The 15,555-nt window shown below is 37.6% G+C and overlaps 1 protein-coding gene across 2 annotated transcripts in view; it reads left to right on the top strand.

The window, feature by feature from the left end:
- Positions 1–15,555, top strand: part of LOC104566978 (ADP-ribosylation factor-like protein 6) — a 113,181-nt gene that overhangs the window by 6,554 nt on the left and 91,072 nt on the right. The window contains exons 5-7 of one of the 2 annotated variants that reach the window (XM_010213780.2): positions 3,518–3,647; positions 5,126–5,181; positions 7,485–7,823. The exons of the other annotated variant lie outside the window; for it this stretch is intronic. Of the exons in view, the coding sequence (XP_010212082.1) occupies positions 3,518–3,647; positions 5,126–5,181; positions 7,485–7,510 (212 nt within the window). The 3' untranslated portion in view covers positions 7,511–7,823. Of the gene's footprint in view, positions 1–3,517; positions 3,648–5,125; positions 5,182–7,484; positions 7,824–15,555 lie in introns of those variants that run through there. 2 annotated transcript variants of the gene reach the window in all.

The following is a 15,555-nucleotide window of genomic DNA, read 5'->3' as shown; positions in this document are numbered from 1 at the left end:
GTTTGCTTGCTTGTTTTTTAATTACATTGTAGCCAGGTATAGTGATGGATCATTGTACCAGTCAGTTCCAGCTGTCTACAGAAGGTTCTGGGATAGAATGGGATGTGAGAGGATTCATGAAGAAGAGTTTGGTTTTAGGGTTGTTTTTTTAGTTGATTTTTTATTAAGTTTTGAGAATTGCTGACTTTGTCCCTATTTCTTCTTTCATATGGTCGATATTATTGCAACTAAATTGTGTATTTGTAAGTATTAAGTAACTCTCGAGATGTCTTTCAGCAAGTTAGTTTCTCTGACTAAGCAGAGCATAAAACTACATGCAGGAAATTTTAAAAGTGAAATCATTCTATAATGTGTCTTTTATTTCTTACACTTGTTGATTCTTAACTTCTGGGGGAGCAAAAGGAAAAAAGGAAAAGCTGACTTCAGTGTCTCTAACAAGGAATAGTAGTATGTGATATGGGCAATTATGAGCCTCTGGTTTTATTTTCCATGCAGACCACATAATACATAATTTCATTCCAGAGATGCTGTAGCTGGCTGTGCGTGTGCTGACTGGGCCCTCCTCATTTCATGTTCAAGGATTTGGGCCAGTACAAATGCAGGCAGAAAACAAGACAGTCATGCAAAAAACAAAGGGAAGGCTTAGTGAGCCAAAAGCTGCAGGTAGATTACAGGCAGCCTGGTGAACTTTGTAACAAGGCAGTAATCAACCACAGTGGTTAAAAGGCAATTCTTTTGGTGAAGTGGAAGCCACACACACAGGACAAAGGATGGGAATGAGTATTAGGTGAAAATCTGTATAATAAGGAGCTGATTTATTATAGGGTAAGTAGATGTAAATGTTAAGGACAGCGAGATGCAAAATTAGGTGGGATTTTTTTTTGTTTAGATACTAATCGGTTAGTAATGATGATCTCATAAGGCAGTGCTCTCCTGCTTCTGAAACGGTAGTGTCATACAGTTCTGAAAGATCACGGTTGTAGCCACCCAGCAAGTTTCTTGGTGTCAGGAAAGGGCAGTTTTGTGTTTTGTTGCCGTGGGGTAGCTCAGCAGAAATGCACCTATAGTGTTCCTGTTCTGGAAAATCATTCTGAATTTTGATAGGTCTTAATGCTAGATCCAAAGAGAATGAAGAATCTTCTAGTGATGCTTGATTAAAGAAGATATTAACAAAGTCTATAGATATTTTACTAGCACAGCAATACTTTTGTTTTTCATTACTGTTCTACCCTTCCCCTCACACAGCCTGCTTTTTCCCCTTGTATCCTTCTGTCTTTGCGGACTTCCTGGAGCACTTAAATGTGTGTGTTTACTTAAAGAAAATTTAGATTTATTTGAATGGTGGTTAGCAGCCTTGAGTCAATCCCTGGATTTGAAAGGCTTAGCAATCTGCCAGTGAAGTAGAAGGTTTCATCTGTTTTTGCCAGATTTTGCATGAAGTGGCCGGGTGAAAGGGAATGATCAAAATGTAGTGTGATGCATTGCATTAGTAATGTTAGAGATTGTGCTAGGTGGGGCTGCTTTATAAATCAGAGCTGTAAATTATTTTACTTATTTAAGTGGAAAAAAATCTACAAATAATGGGTTTTATAATGATCTCTTATATTTTTAATTGTTTATCAAAACAAGCATTCTTCATTGTTTTGCAAGATCATAGTCTTTAATTTCCTCGTTTAGATATGGACTGTTGGGTTACTTGACCTCCAGCACATGCTTCTAAAATAACCTGAAACTTCTGTGAATTTGAGATACATCTATCTTTATTGTTTAGGGTTCTAGCTTATTAGTTTATACGGTTTATTTTTAATGTGTTAATGTGTAACTATTTGCAATTAGAAAATTCTAGCTTTTATGTTAATGACTGTGGAAAAACAGGAGGGGAAGAGCAAAGCACTGTGTAGGTACACTAGGAAATGCTGTGTATCTGTGGGAATATCTGACCTTCGTTTTATTCTACAAATATCTTTTACTTAAAAAATTATGACCGTTTTGGCCCATTGTAATTGCTGTAAGAAACACTGCAAGTTCCTTAAACTGATCTCTTTGTTTTTAATATATGCATAAGCTGCAACCCGTGAGTATGATAGTTCAGTTAATTATACTTTCAGTTGCTGTAGGATGTTCAGTCAGAAAACAAAACCAGAAAAGCTGTTCAACTGTGAAACCAAAGCAGAGATTTAATGATGCTCTGCTTTTGTAGTTTTAAGCTTTTGATTTATGTTAAAGGATATCAGGAAAAGAAAATTCATTCGTCAGAGAAGGAAGAAATCTGTAAAAAATTGTTAGCCTTTTTGGTAAGCACTCATGACCTCTCAGTATAGATTCTAATGGTGTTATCTTCACCTGTTAGGTGGAAAGGTTGAGTAGAGGGAGTTGACAAGGTCCTAGCTTTTTTCCTATGTGAAATAACTTCTTCAACGACTTGTTTGTTAATTGAATTTGTTGTTCATTCTTTAATTTTACTATCTTAAAAAGAGTCCATAGGTTAGTTATCATCACTTTTTTTTTTCTGCTATGAAGATTGATTGAAAAACTCAGGTTTTGTTTGATCCTGTAGTTAACCTTTTTTTTTTTGTCACATAAAAAATGTTCACAGTTACTTCTGATTCTAGTAATTTGTTGTCAGTTTTGTGCAAGCGTGTTCCTTTCAATCTATCTGTCTAGTCTCTTAAAACTAGATTGGAGAGAGTATGCTTTGTTTCCTTCCAGTGATTTTGATTCTTACTATAGTAATCATAGAGCCTTATGCCCTTCCCAGGGTTCCAAGGATGGTCTAGTTAGTTTATTCAGATATCTACAAGGAAGTTATCTCTTCTTGCGCTTTTATATGTATAAGTAGGCCAGGAATTAACAGTGATCCAGTGTCTTTGGTTTGATCGGTGCTTCCTGCCTGTAGCTGAGAAGAGCTTCTGGAAAAGAAGCCTTTGTTCCAATGAAGGTGGGATAAGGGGTGTACAGAGGTTTGCGGGGTTTGTTTTTTGTTTTGTTTTGTTTTGTTTTGTTTTTGTTTTTATTGGTTTTGTTTTTAATTCTGTGAACTTCAAAAAAGTAAGCGACAGTGCCCAGTATGCTAAAGGGTCATTTAGACTGTCTTAATGCAAAACTCTTGCACGGGTATGCAAGATACGAGTGTGCACGGGTACACATTGCTTTTCTGTCCATTTTAAACACCCAGTCATCACTGAACAGTTATGGGTAATATTTGTAGGTAGTTGTTTGATCTCCTCTTCCTTAACTTGAGCAGAAATTTACACTTAATGTATATGGTGCGTGGGTGGGTGGGTGGATGGAGAGAGAACTTGAAAGGTTCAAAGACCTACCAGAAATTTTGGGAGCATTCTTGAAGTTTGCATCAGAGGCCACGTGACACCACAGTGTGCATCATGTTAGGATACAGCCCTTCAAGAATTGTAATTACAGGTGAGCAAAATATCCCCTTTTACTGTTTGCAGTTTATTACTTGCAGAGACCAACTGTTGCAACATATTGTGGTAGTTCTACTTCTGCTTATGCCTAGATGTTAAGCACCGTCGACTGCCTATTCTGTTCTTTGCTAACAAGATGGACCTCAGGGATGCAATATCATCTGTGAAAGTATCTCAGTTATTGTCGTTAGAAAACATCAAAGACAAACCCTGGCACATCTGGTAAACTGCTATTTCTACCCTATTTCTACTGATTCTAGTCTGTACATTTGTATTTTGACACTGTCATGCACTCAGGATTATATAACATTAATGATATTAGCCAGATCAAATGCTGTGCAATCATTTATGGAAACAGTAGTAACATTACAGCACAGGTAGAAATGTGTTTTAAAAGAAAAATGCAATATAGGACTGAACTGGAAAAAAAATCAAAAGAAAACTGTAACCCAAATAATGAAATGGTGGAGGAGTAACAGTGAAGTCAGGAATCGGCATCCTTATTGGAACAATATTTACCATTATTATTACTGGGAAATTGAGCAGAACAGTTATTAGTGTTGCTACTAGAACTGCACGATTCACAATACCAGTGGTAAAACCTATTAGAATTGTTTTCTTCCACTCTTCGATAACGCTAGTAAAATCCATAAGGGTGAAAGGCTACCTAGTAAATGTTCTTGTGTAATTCACAGGGAAAGTATTGTTCTACTCTAATATACTTTTTTTTTTTTTGGCGGGGAAGGGGAGTTGGTGGTAGATTTTTGTTGTTGTTTCTTTTTTCTTTCTTTTTTTCAGTTTTAAGAGCAAGGTTTTTGTTGTTTTTTTTTTTTTTTTTTTGCTTTTTCAGGTGTGTTTTATAGAACTTAGATTTTTTGATAAAATTTTCAGTTATTGTAACTGTAAGGGAAAAATATCAGCAACTATCAGCTGCTAAAAACTTAATTTTCCATTTTAGGTACTTGCTTACGCAGTCTTCTCAATGTAGCCTAAATATTAATACATGTTGACAGGATCCCGTGGCAGAGGGTGACAGAGCCCTGGAACAGGCTGCCCAGAGAGGTTGTGGAGTCTCTCTGGAGATCTTCCAAACCCGCTTGGATGCAGTCCTGTGCCACGTGCTCTAGGTGACCCTGCGTGTGCAGGGGGGTTGGACTAGATGATCTCTAGAGGTCCCTTCCAACCTCAACCATTCTATGATTCTATGTTAGGGTGAAGTACATGCTATGCTTTTCTCCTCCCACATTCCAACAGCCCCTCTGTTTAAGAGATGGCTAGAAAGAGAGAAGGTTTCATCGCCGTTACCATGGGTAATAGAAACCTCCTTCATAGCTTTGTCTGCAGACGGCATTACCTCAGTACACCTGCAGTGGAACAAGCTGTCTTAGGTAGGCGCTCTTCTGGAACCCCTCACGTAGTTTAGAAATTTTTCCCCTGCCTTGAAACAAGAGTGGTTACTCAACAATGAAACAGATCACATCTTGGAATCATGCTCCCATGTTGGGAATTTGCAATAGAATATGTAATTAGAAAAGCTACTTCTCCATGTTAAGAAAATTTTAGTAAACTGATGATATGTTTCAATTCTGTGAATTACAGGGCGTGTATGTGTGTGTGTGCATATGTATATAGGCATAAAGAATCCACTAAAACTTGTTTCTTTGCAATGTTTTAGTGAGTTGTTTCATTATTTCTTTTAGTGCCAGTGATGCTCTCAAAGGAGAAGGATTACAAGAAGGTGTGGATTGGCTCCAAGGTATATCCTGCTTTTTCTTCCTATATTTTAATGTCATTAAGCTGTACCATTTTGTAAGTTTTTGTTCTTTATTACTTCCTTTGTTTTCTTTCTGTCCGCTTGTGCTATCAGATCAAATCACACAGTGAGTATTGACGCTGTATATGATATTCGTCTTTCATTCATCTCCTTAACATACACAGAAAGACCATGTCAGTTCCTCTGGCAAGAGAGTGTGGAGGGTAAACATACATTCTTGAGAGCAGTGCAATGCTGTTTCTTACAGACAATATTAACACAAGCTTCTCCTGAGCTTCAAATTATTGTTGTGGTAGTTCAGACTGTTCTGTGTTTACACATACTGTCCTGTTTCAGTTTTCCTTACATAATGTTAAGCATCTTGAAATGCAGAATAAGCAGGCTGGAAAAACAGGAAAGGGATGTGTGGATAACCATACCATTTTTCATCTCCAGTTTTTAATCTAGACCCGAAATAAGAACAAGTTACTTCATATGCATTGTATCATATGCAGATATTCATAACTAAGTAAAAAATATCAGATCTGGATTAGATCATATGTTAGGTACACTTTTCTAATTACCAAGTTGGTGTAGATGCTGTGTATTACCATATGTTGTATTGATCAAGACGTGGTTTCTTTTGTCCTCCCAGGCACTGCTAGATATATAGAATAGTGAAGTGTGATGTTGTTCTGGCAGACCTGCTGTAATTATAGCTTCCTTAGTCTAGTAGTATGTAGCTTAAATTGTGGGTGTATTAGATGGTGTAGCCTGCTTTGAATCTGAGCACAAAACGTGGAAGACACTTTAGCTGCCTTGAGGTGTCCTGCTCTGCTGAAGCCGCTAGATGTCAGTAATGCTCTGGAGTCAGAGCGGCTAAATCTCTCCCTTCGAACGGCAGTAAATCATACATGGCATCCTTCGTGACTGACACTATCTCCACTTACCGGGACGCCGGGTTGTCCTTTCTACTTAGAGTCCTTACTGCTAATTAGGAAGAGCGTTTATTATTGTATTACACAATACTGAACTGTTTGATTGTGCTTTCAGAGCAAGGGGAACTAGCCAAAAAATAGTATTTACAGTGGTCTGCATCCCCACAGAAGGAAAGGTGTATTCTCCACAATGTAAAACCTTTCCATGATGGAAAATAGAAAGCTTGCTACCAAGTTTCCTTCCCTTCTGAATCCTATCTCAGAAGGCAGATTTCCAGGAACCTTCTGAAGTGCTTTCAATCCAAATTTGGAGTGGGTGATTTTGTACATAGTTTCAAGCTAGTCGAAAGATCTCTAATGATTGTCTAAATATTTTGTCAGAAAATATTTAATTAAGCTGTTAATGTATATTCTTCAAGTATCACTACCCAGCTCTGCTGTTATTCATTTGTAAAACTTCATAGCTATTGGCTTTCTGACCTAAAATTATTCATGGATGAGTTTTATCTGAAAGAGTTCCTTCTAACTCCCTCACATAAAGCTTAGGGGGTTGAGGTTTAAGCTGGACTGTTTGGCAGTCATATGTTTAATGGACTGAGATCTTGGGTGTTTTTTTTTTTTTCTTCTGTATTTCAAGAGTGAATTTCTACTGCCATTTTCTAGTCCATTCTGACAGTGCTGCGCGGATGGGGATTTGGAAACCACAGCCCTACGTTGCATCACTCCCCAAATTACACTGTGTGGGTGTCATAAACGCTTGTGTAGAGGAGCAGTCGCCTGTTTTAATGAACGTACTTGCCTTATCAATAGTCATGCTTTTATTAGGTACTTTTCTCATACCCCCTTATAGATAGCCCACTGTTTTTTGGGAGGGAAATGTGATGTTGTCTTTTCTCTTTAGTAATACTGAACATAGCAGTCTACTGCTTTCCACATTTTGTACTAGGGATGTAGTATATATATGGTAGCTAAGGAAATGTTGGAAGCTTATTCAGAAGCTGCCATCAGGCAACAATATGGAGAAGTGTGGTCATTGAGAGCACATTCTCATGTGAATTATGCAGGAGCAAAATTTAAATCTTTTAGCACTCATAGCTGCTAAGGAGCTTAGTCTGAAATGCCTAAAAGAGGCTAAAATGGAATTCTGCTGAAATTATTTCCTTTTTCATGAGCAACCTGGGAGAAAGTTACTTGGCTATGGAGGAAGTTCAAAAGTAGATGAAAGAACAAGTCAAACTGCATTGTCTCCTTTTATTATTTCATGTAATTCTATAGCCTCAATATACTGGCTGATATTTTCAAAAATTTAAATACAGCAAGAATTCATCTTCCTTGTGTTTAAGACTAACTCTTTCTTTTTATTACCAGATCAGATTCAAGCAATGAAGACATGAGAGGTCAATAAAAGATGTATGCCATTGTCTTATAAACTTTGTCATTAAATGTATAGGCCTCTTGTATAGGAGGAAGGATTTAATGAAACCAAACAACTCAGCGAAATATGTTCCCTTTTAGTATCTCTAAGCGACTGAACTTTTTAGTAAGCATAACACCTTAGGTATGCACATCCATGCATAAAATTGAATCTTTTGACTGGAGAGCATATTTTAAAAACAAACAAACAAAAAAACACTTTGTGTTAACAGTAAACATCTGCAACCATTTGAGCTTTAGGTGATAATTATGTCCCCTAGATAACAAAAATATTCCATTTTTTCCCTTTTTTTTTTTTTTTTGGTGATACAACTTTTGAGAAAATAAGAATATTAACTTTTCCAGAGGGTGAATCCTCCACTTTTTGGAAAAATCCTGCATGAAGTACCTAAAAGTGGGCACCTAAAATCAGCAGATATATCTGGAATTTTTTACCATGTATTTTAATGTTTTTTTTAGTAGCCATCTAATATAGGGTACTAGAAAAATATTTTGAATGAAGATACAATGATTAAGTATGAAATGTATGTGTTTTAAATGATTGCAGATGTTTTTAAGGAACTGTTTATAATGAAATGTTTTGAGTTGTGTTTGTGATATGCCATGGTAATATTTGCGCTCCTGTCAATAAAACCTTAAGTTTTAAAGAGAAGTTGCATGTTTGAATATGTTCGGTGATGGTCTTGCTATCATAGAAAATTTACTTTTTAATTAGTTTCATTTGGAGTTTATTTGAACATCTTCCACTGGAAATAGAATTCTGTGCTTTTATAAAACCTCTTGCCCCAAGCTTTGTTTGAACTGTGTATATTTGTTACATTCTCTGATAAGGTAGACTGCTATTCCAGGTATTTAGAGAATATATACTTTAAAGTTCTATTTTGGGAACACAGTTAAGGGACAGTTTGCTAGGTCATTAATGTAAAATATATCTTATGCTTCGGTTATGTATGAAAACTATTCTACCTTTCAAGGATGATTTTCAGCAAACATTGTCTTCAGAGATGCACTCTAGGTAACGAATTAAGTGATTGCCCAGAAATTTGTTATTATAATGTCACCTCTTCTCCTTTTTCCCCTCTCCTCCTGTCCAAAAGAGCAAGAAACCCAGCACTTGGAATGATGGAAACAATTTAACTGAGTGACTAACTGCTCCCTGTGGGAGTTGGAACATGTTAGTCTGGCAAATGTTTTTCTTTCCCCCTCAGTAACATACAAAACCCAAGTGCTCTATAAGCCTGCCTTCTAGGTCTCACTGTGTAGAGGAAAACCTAGAGCGAAGAACTGCTTGAGAAGACCGAACAGTTTCTACATGTTCTCGGTTAAATCACTGCTGAATTGCTGGAATTCCCTCTCCCTCTTTGCCAGTCCACACTAACTCTTACTGTAAGCTCTTTCTTATAGGATGCTGTTTGTCATGAATATAGTAATGCTTAAAGTCCCTTTCCATTATATCTTTGGCCTTTTCTCAATTGAGAATTTTAAAATGTGTGCAAAATGAAATACAATTCTGATTGAGTGCTTTTTTTTCCTCTGAATTCTGTGGCAGATGACATTCAGATTTATTTTGCACTGGATAATATGTTAACAAGAATAACACTTGTTGGAAACATAGTTTTCTCAGTATAAATATTTTGTAAATGTTTTGGTTCACTTAAATTTTTGAATGAAATATTTAATTTGAAGTGGGCATTATGCATTATTTTTTTCTACCAAAGCAAATATTTAAGTTCTTATATAAAAGATCTAGCCACTCTGACTATTTCTGACTTTCTTCAATAAAAATATTTGTGAATTTGGATCTTTATTGCTTCCTGATTGTTTTTACCAAACCGGGCCAAACCGTTTATCTTTCAGACTACCATTCCTATCATGGGAACCTGTGCGACCCTGCTGCTTTGTTTTTCTCCCACTCACAAAACTGGGGAAAGTATCCTGTTTCCGTTTACTTCTGGCTTCCCGATGCAGTTAGTGAGGCCTCTGAATACAGCAGTTAATTACTTATGTTGATTATTGTTTCTGTATTTCCTCAACAGCTCTTCTTTTCCTCATGAACTTCCAGGAGACTATGCTGAATGGAGAGCTTTTTGACAGAGGGGGAATTCTGTAGTGAAATGTTTGGGGTGTGGGGTTTTGTTTTTGTTTTGTTTTTGTTTTCCCCTTCTGCTTCCATCATTTCTAGGTGCTTCTAGAGCATTTGTGACTGTTTTGTGGAACAGATGTTTGTGTGCATGGGAGGGGCTTTCTGCCTGTTCACCCCTTCTCTTTCCACTGTGTACAGGTGAAATCCCATAGCATGCACGGTTGATACAGCCTCGAGCTGCTGTAATAACGCCAAACTTGGTACAAGAACCATGTGTTGCACAAAGGTTTCATGCCTCTGTGCAACAGTGCTTCTTTAGAGTTGTTCTCGGACAACCCACTGGCTGTCAGTATTTAAAGCTGTTACCCTGGGAAATTTTGATTTTTAAAATAACTACAATAGTGAGCTCTGCCTGGAAACTTAAATATAGTTTGCATCGATGCTTAAGCAAAATAAACAAAAAGAAACAAGTTCCTTTGGAAGTTTAAATGCTGTTCACAGAGTAACTAGTAGGTTTGGGAAGGGAAGCGTCTGGCCTGCTGCCGCGGTTGTAAGTGTGAATTTAAAAGGCAGTGCATTGACTAAAGATCCTCTTGAAGGCGGGCTGGTCTCAGAAAGCCACACGGTGTTATGTCCTGTTGCTTCTGTTTGCATTAAGCAAGGCACTCTTTAAATATTTATGATAAATTTCCTTAAAATATGCCTGATAAGACTATAGTATTTTCAACTGAAGCATGAGGCTTCGTACTCCTGTGTATGAAGTCCTGCCCTCTACATCTCTTTGAAGTGGAAGCTATCAGTTAAACATAGGAATCTAAATTAATCTTAGCCCTCTACTCGCCAGGCTGCTCGTCCATGAGAACCTGTGTGTTTAATCTGTACCTGCTTGTGGGGATGCGGCAAGTTTGCATGGCCTGAAGACTCGTGGGCAACCTTCTGTCAAGCAAGTACAGTTTTAGGAACATGTAAATATAATGGAGGCTTCTTTTAACCTCGCCCCTCCAACTATAATAGAGTTACTGCTTTTCGTTTACTAATAAGAGAGATAAGCTGCCCTGGCAGACTAGACGGAACAAATGGGTTGCGTTGCTCCGTTGTCGGCAGGAAGTCATTCTGATGCAATAATATTTGGAATGGCAACGTTACATTTTGGGGCTTCCTTAACAAGGGCCTGACTGTGCCAGGATGTTATTGCTGATCTTAGAAAACAGCTCATCCTGTAGAAGCTGTAATTGTGAAATAACCTTTTGTTAGTCATAAGAAAGGAATCAAAATAATGCTGATTTAACATACTTGTCCTTAAAAGCAAAAAAGCAAACTTACATCAAGAAATACAACTTAAAACCAGAACTTGCTTGAGAAATCTTCACTCTCCTTATGATTTTTTTCTGTCTTTTATTTCTTTAAATCTTTCTGCCCTGCCTTACTTCTCTTTCAGGGAGAATCCTTACAAACCTGGATCTAAACTTTCCGGTCCTTTCCTTCTAATATTGGTGAGACAGGGCACCTTCTCTCCTCACTTTGCTTTGTTAAACAAATGCTGGCACTGTCACTGTGCTAGCGAAACTCAGCAGCTCTCTTCCCTGTTGCTTCTTTTGAGATACAGTATAGGTAGTGGAGGACTGTTAAAGGAGGTTGTATTGAAAAAGCAAATGAGGGAGCTACAGAGAAAAGGCCTCAACACTCCCCTTTGATAAAGGTCAGGAAAAAATTGCTTTGAAAGGTTAACTTGATCAGTTGTGTTTACTACTTCACTTTTCTAAGATAGTATGACACCCACTCCCACTGCCCTTTTTCAAAAGCAATCGTTTAAGTGAAAGCTACACTTCTATTTTTTTTCTGTCATGAAATGACCTTGTTTTACAAAGTATTTATCACAAGATGAAGTTGTTCGTATTTAAATCGTATTACTCGGGCATTAGCTCACAAAGGAATATAAGTTTCTCTCTGATGCACTGGGCATCTATCCAGATCAGGTTAACTTGTTTAGTAATGGAAGTATAAATTTAGAAATTTAATATTAGGTACTTTTTTTTTTTTTTGAAGTGTTTGTTTTTGGAGACCAGTAAGTAGATTCAAGGCCTAGCAAGATAGTCATGGGACCACATTTAATTTGCTTCAGAGTTGTCTAACTGGTCTTAGTAAAGGAGGAGAAGACTGTGAAAAGGATGGCAGAAATCAGGGAAATTGGGATATGCAGGAGTTCTGTGGAGGATCTTCGTTTGGACTGAAGTACAGTAATGCTAATGCTAAAGCATACTAATGAAAGCCAGTCTTCTTGAGGCTCAGTAAAGTAGCCATGACAAACAGCTGAAGTGGCAGCTTGTCAGCACAGGCGCCCTAGTGAGGAGCACAGCCCCCTCACACTGAGAACCTGTTGTCCCCAGGATGTCTGTGGCTGAAGAGTTTTCCTCAGCCTGGCTCTTCTCTCATCGCCCAGGCCGAGTGCCTGTTAGTTGCTGGAGCACACTCGGAGCAGCTTGAGTCTTCTAGTTCAGCTTCAGCCACAGAAAAATCAGGTTTTTTGTACTCTGTGCTTTTGCCATGTAAGCAAAAGCACCGTTAGTGGGGGATGATCATGAGCTTTAGAGTACCTTCTGCTCTTGAGCTAAAGCACTAGTGTAGACGTGCCGTTGGAGATGTAAAAGATAAAAGGGAATCACTACCATGTTTTTAAAACCATCAAGCCAAGAATCATGTAAGGGAATAGCAAAGCTCAGCAACAGATCTCCATATGCCAAGATGACCTATTGGTAATTCTAGCAACAATACGTTGTTTCACTTCATATTATGGTCCAGTCAGAACTGGGAATGTTTATTCCATTCGTGAAGGATACAACCATGACGTAAGGATCAAGTGGTAGCACTTTCAATTTAGAGGAAATGGTGTAACGGAGTTCTGGAAAATACAGACAGTCATGAGTAAAGAAAACTTACTGGCTGTCAAGCATTGTCGCTATTGCTGGCATTGTGTACATTAAAGATCACACTGGTTTGAAGGCATTACTTGGGTAAAGTTTTGGATTGTATTCCCTTGGTTTAAAATCTCACTGCATATCTCTCTAGTTTATATCTTGATCACCAAAGTTTATTCACACAAGCCAAACGTAGAAAATTATCAGCTGATGGTAACAAGCAACAAATGGGTTAAATCAAGCACAATGTGTATTTGTTTTTTGGTGCCAACAGCATTCCAAGAGCTTATTCTTGATTTATTGTAAAGTTAAATGGGTTACATAAAAGCAACTTGGTAACTACATTGTTTTGTTGGTTGAGATGACTGAGTAGAGGGGGTGTCTTCTCAAGAACAGAAAGATTCTGCTGGAACAAGTGATGCTTGTCTCTTGTAAACCTTCTTTCAGCTTTTTTTAAGTAGTTTTTATTACAAAGGGGAAATGTCATTCTGCTTTTACCCTATGGACAAATATCCATTTTCAAAAGTCCTCTGCTGAGGATTAAATATAAGGAAGTTAATGCTATAACAGCTTTTTGGAAGCAGTTCCAAATGCAACTGTGGATTGATCTAAAGTCTAATCCAGCCTAGTGTTTAGATAGTATCAATGTGCATTACAATTAAGCTTTGAGCTTTAATATAACATATCTTTAATTGCTCCCTTAAAAAAAATAGAGAATAAATTTTGTCTTAGAAAACAATTGTGTAATACCCACAGGCCTTGTGAAAGGCCTGTATATAGGGTACAATTCATAATGCATTATACTTTCTGGAAATGAAAATGTGTATCCAGACCTGATTTGCTTATTTCGTGGGAATAGTCTTGAGCACCCCTATCTCCTTACCACTAACTCCTTACCCCCGACTTCAAAACGTGCTAAAGTACTTAGTTTGCTGTCCATATTTTCAAAGAAGGCTAAGAAACTTCTGTCATAGGTTGTCCAGGTTGCTCTTCTTTTCTTGAGATGCCTGTTCTGTCATCCACACATGCAATAATCAAGTGATTCGTGCAGGATTCAGAATATCTACGTGCTTTCTTCAAGTTTGTAGCAATGCATGAGAGATAAATGAATGACGGTTGAGCTGATGTTGCATTACAGTGAATATAAGCACGTCAGTCAGTTCCTAATGTAAAGTCTGTAGCTTTAATCAGAGGATGGATTTAATAAGGATATAATGTGAACCTTTAATTTTAGCAACAGCACACTGAACAAAATTGGTAAGACCTGCTATACTTCCACTGCTTAGGATCTACAGTAAGTGCCTCCTATGAAATGACACTGTAGTGAAACCCTTTACATCTTATAATTCACGTTTTATTGGACTAAAGGTAGATATTAGAGCCAATGTTTCAAAAGGAGAACAACATCAGGATAAACGACTGCAGTTTAGGTTCAAAGCCGCGTTTCTTCATGATGGTCTTCACTTGTCTGGAAAATGTTTTCCCCTTTCTCTGAGCCCAAGAACAATGAATGCTTGGGTAGGGCAGCTACTTTGGCAGTCTGTAGTCTTAAATCATGCATAACTGGGTATGCATTTTTTTAATGGTGAAAAATGGCTGTGTACTTGCAAATCAATATTTAATGAAGATGAGGAAGGAAATCTTGTATTCCTTAATGAAATTTTAAAATTATTTTACTCTGTGGTGAAATACTGGGATAAAACTACTAAGTCCTGTACTGCAAGAATATCGGCATTCAGAAAGCATTAACGTAGTTGCTTCATATCTTGATACTGAGCATCTCTTGAAAGAGATGAATGAGAGAAAAGGAAAGCTTGTGATTAAGGTACCAAACTTGAATCAAATTTACTGAGACAGGGCACAAATACTCCTTATCTTTGTGCAATCATAAACAAAGAAGTTAATGTTAAAGTGTATAACATTTGTATTTTTGTATTTTAAATTTATAATAATATTAAATTTGTATTTTTCTTTGTATTTTAACATTTACATCTTGTTTAAAAAAAAATCCTATTGTTTTGCAAATCCCTTCCCAACCCATAGATGGAAACTGTTGGATTATATAGAATTTTTGGTTTGGGGTATTAAGATAAATCCTCTTTCCCTTACTAAAGGTTCTGCTGTGTTGAGCTTAACAAAAACAAACCAAAAAACTTGCTGTACACAGGCTTAAAATGGTGCAAATGGAGTAAGCTTTTATGAAATTAGAATGTTGATTGAATACCAAAGTTGTGTAGATGTATACAGAAATGTGTGTGTTCCTTCTGTTTAAGTACAAATCCAATATTCAAATGACATTCTATGAAGAAAATTGCTAAATGAACAACAGCATAGAACCTGCTGGTTCGATTTCATGGATTTCTTTATTTGCTTGTAAGATACCCGTTTTAAAAACATTTCCATTCTTTTGGATGATTTGTTCTTTTCCGTGTATGTTAGAGGCTGGAGGAAAATGCGTTACTGAAGAACGCTGCTTAGCCAGTGTTTATGTGGTTAGGTCAGTGATGGTGCCCAGAGAGGCTGAATCCCTAAAGAAGCGTAACCCAGACCGGGGTGGTTTTACCAAGACCTCCCTGTGCGAAGAGCTCCAGCCAGAGCAGAGTGCTCTGCGGTGCTTAGCACGGGTACGAGCCCGGGGAGGAGCAGCTTTGTGACCGACCGCACGAGTGTTCCTGGTAGGAGGTGCTAGGGAAAACGCTTTGCAGCCCTGCTGGACCTTCCATACTAATTACCTGAAAGCTACCAATTCGGATGGAAGTGACGGGAAAGGACCTTATTCACCTGCCCCCATTCTAGATGACCAAATGGCACTAAAAAAATAAACCTTTTATATCATTTTTGCCCTTTGCCCAGGTGAGGGCAAAGTAGAGTATGGACTGCATATGCCTCTGTAGGTGCTGTGTTGGCTGCTGCTTTTGCTTTGTTTGTTTAGTTTTTGCTCTTGGTGAATTTTTATTTTGTTCTTTCCAAGTCATTTACTCTTTTAGCACTGCTGTACTGGCTGAAT

Source organism: Tinamus guttatus, unplaced genomic scaffold (assembly GCF_059628265.1).
Source record: "Tinamus guttatus ecotype Peru unplaced genomic scaffold, ASM5962826v1 Tinamus_guttatus_pri_ptg000035l, whole genome shotgun sequence".
Classification (NCBI taxonomy): domain Eukaryota; kingdom Metazoa; phylum Chordata; class Aves; order Tinamiformes; family Tinamidae; genus Tinamus; species Tinamus guttatus.
Note: the sequence above shows the minus strand (reverse complement) of the source record. Positions and strands in the feature narration are given on the sequence as shown.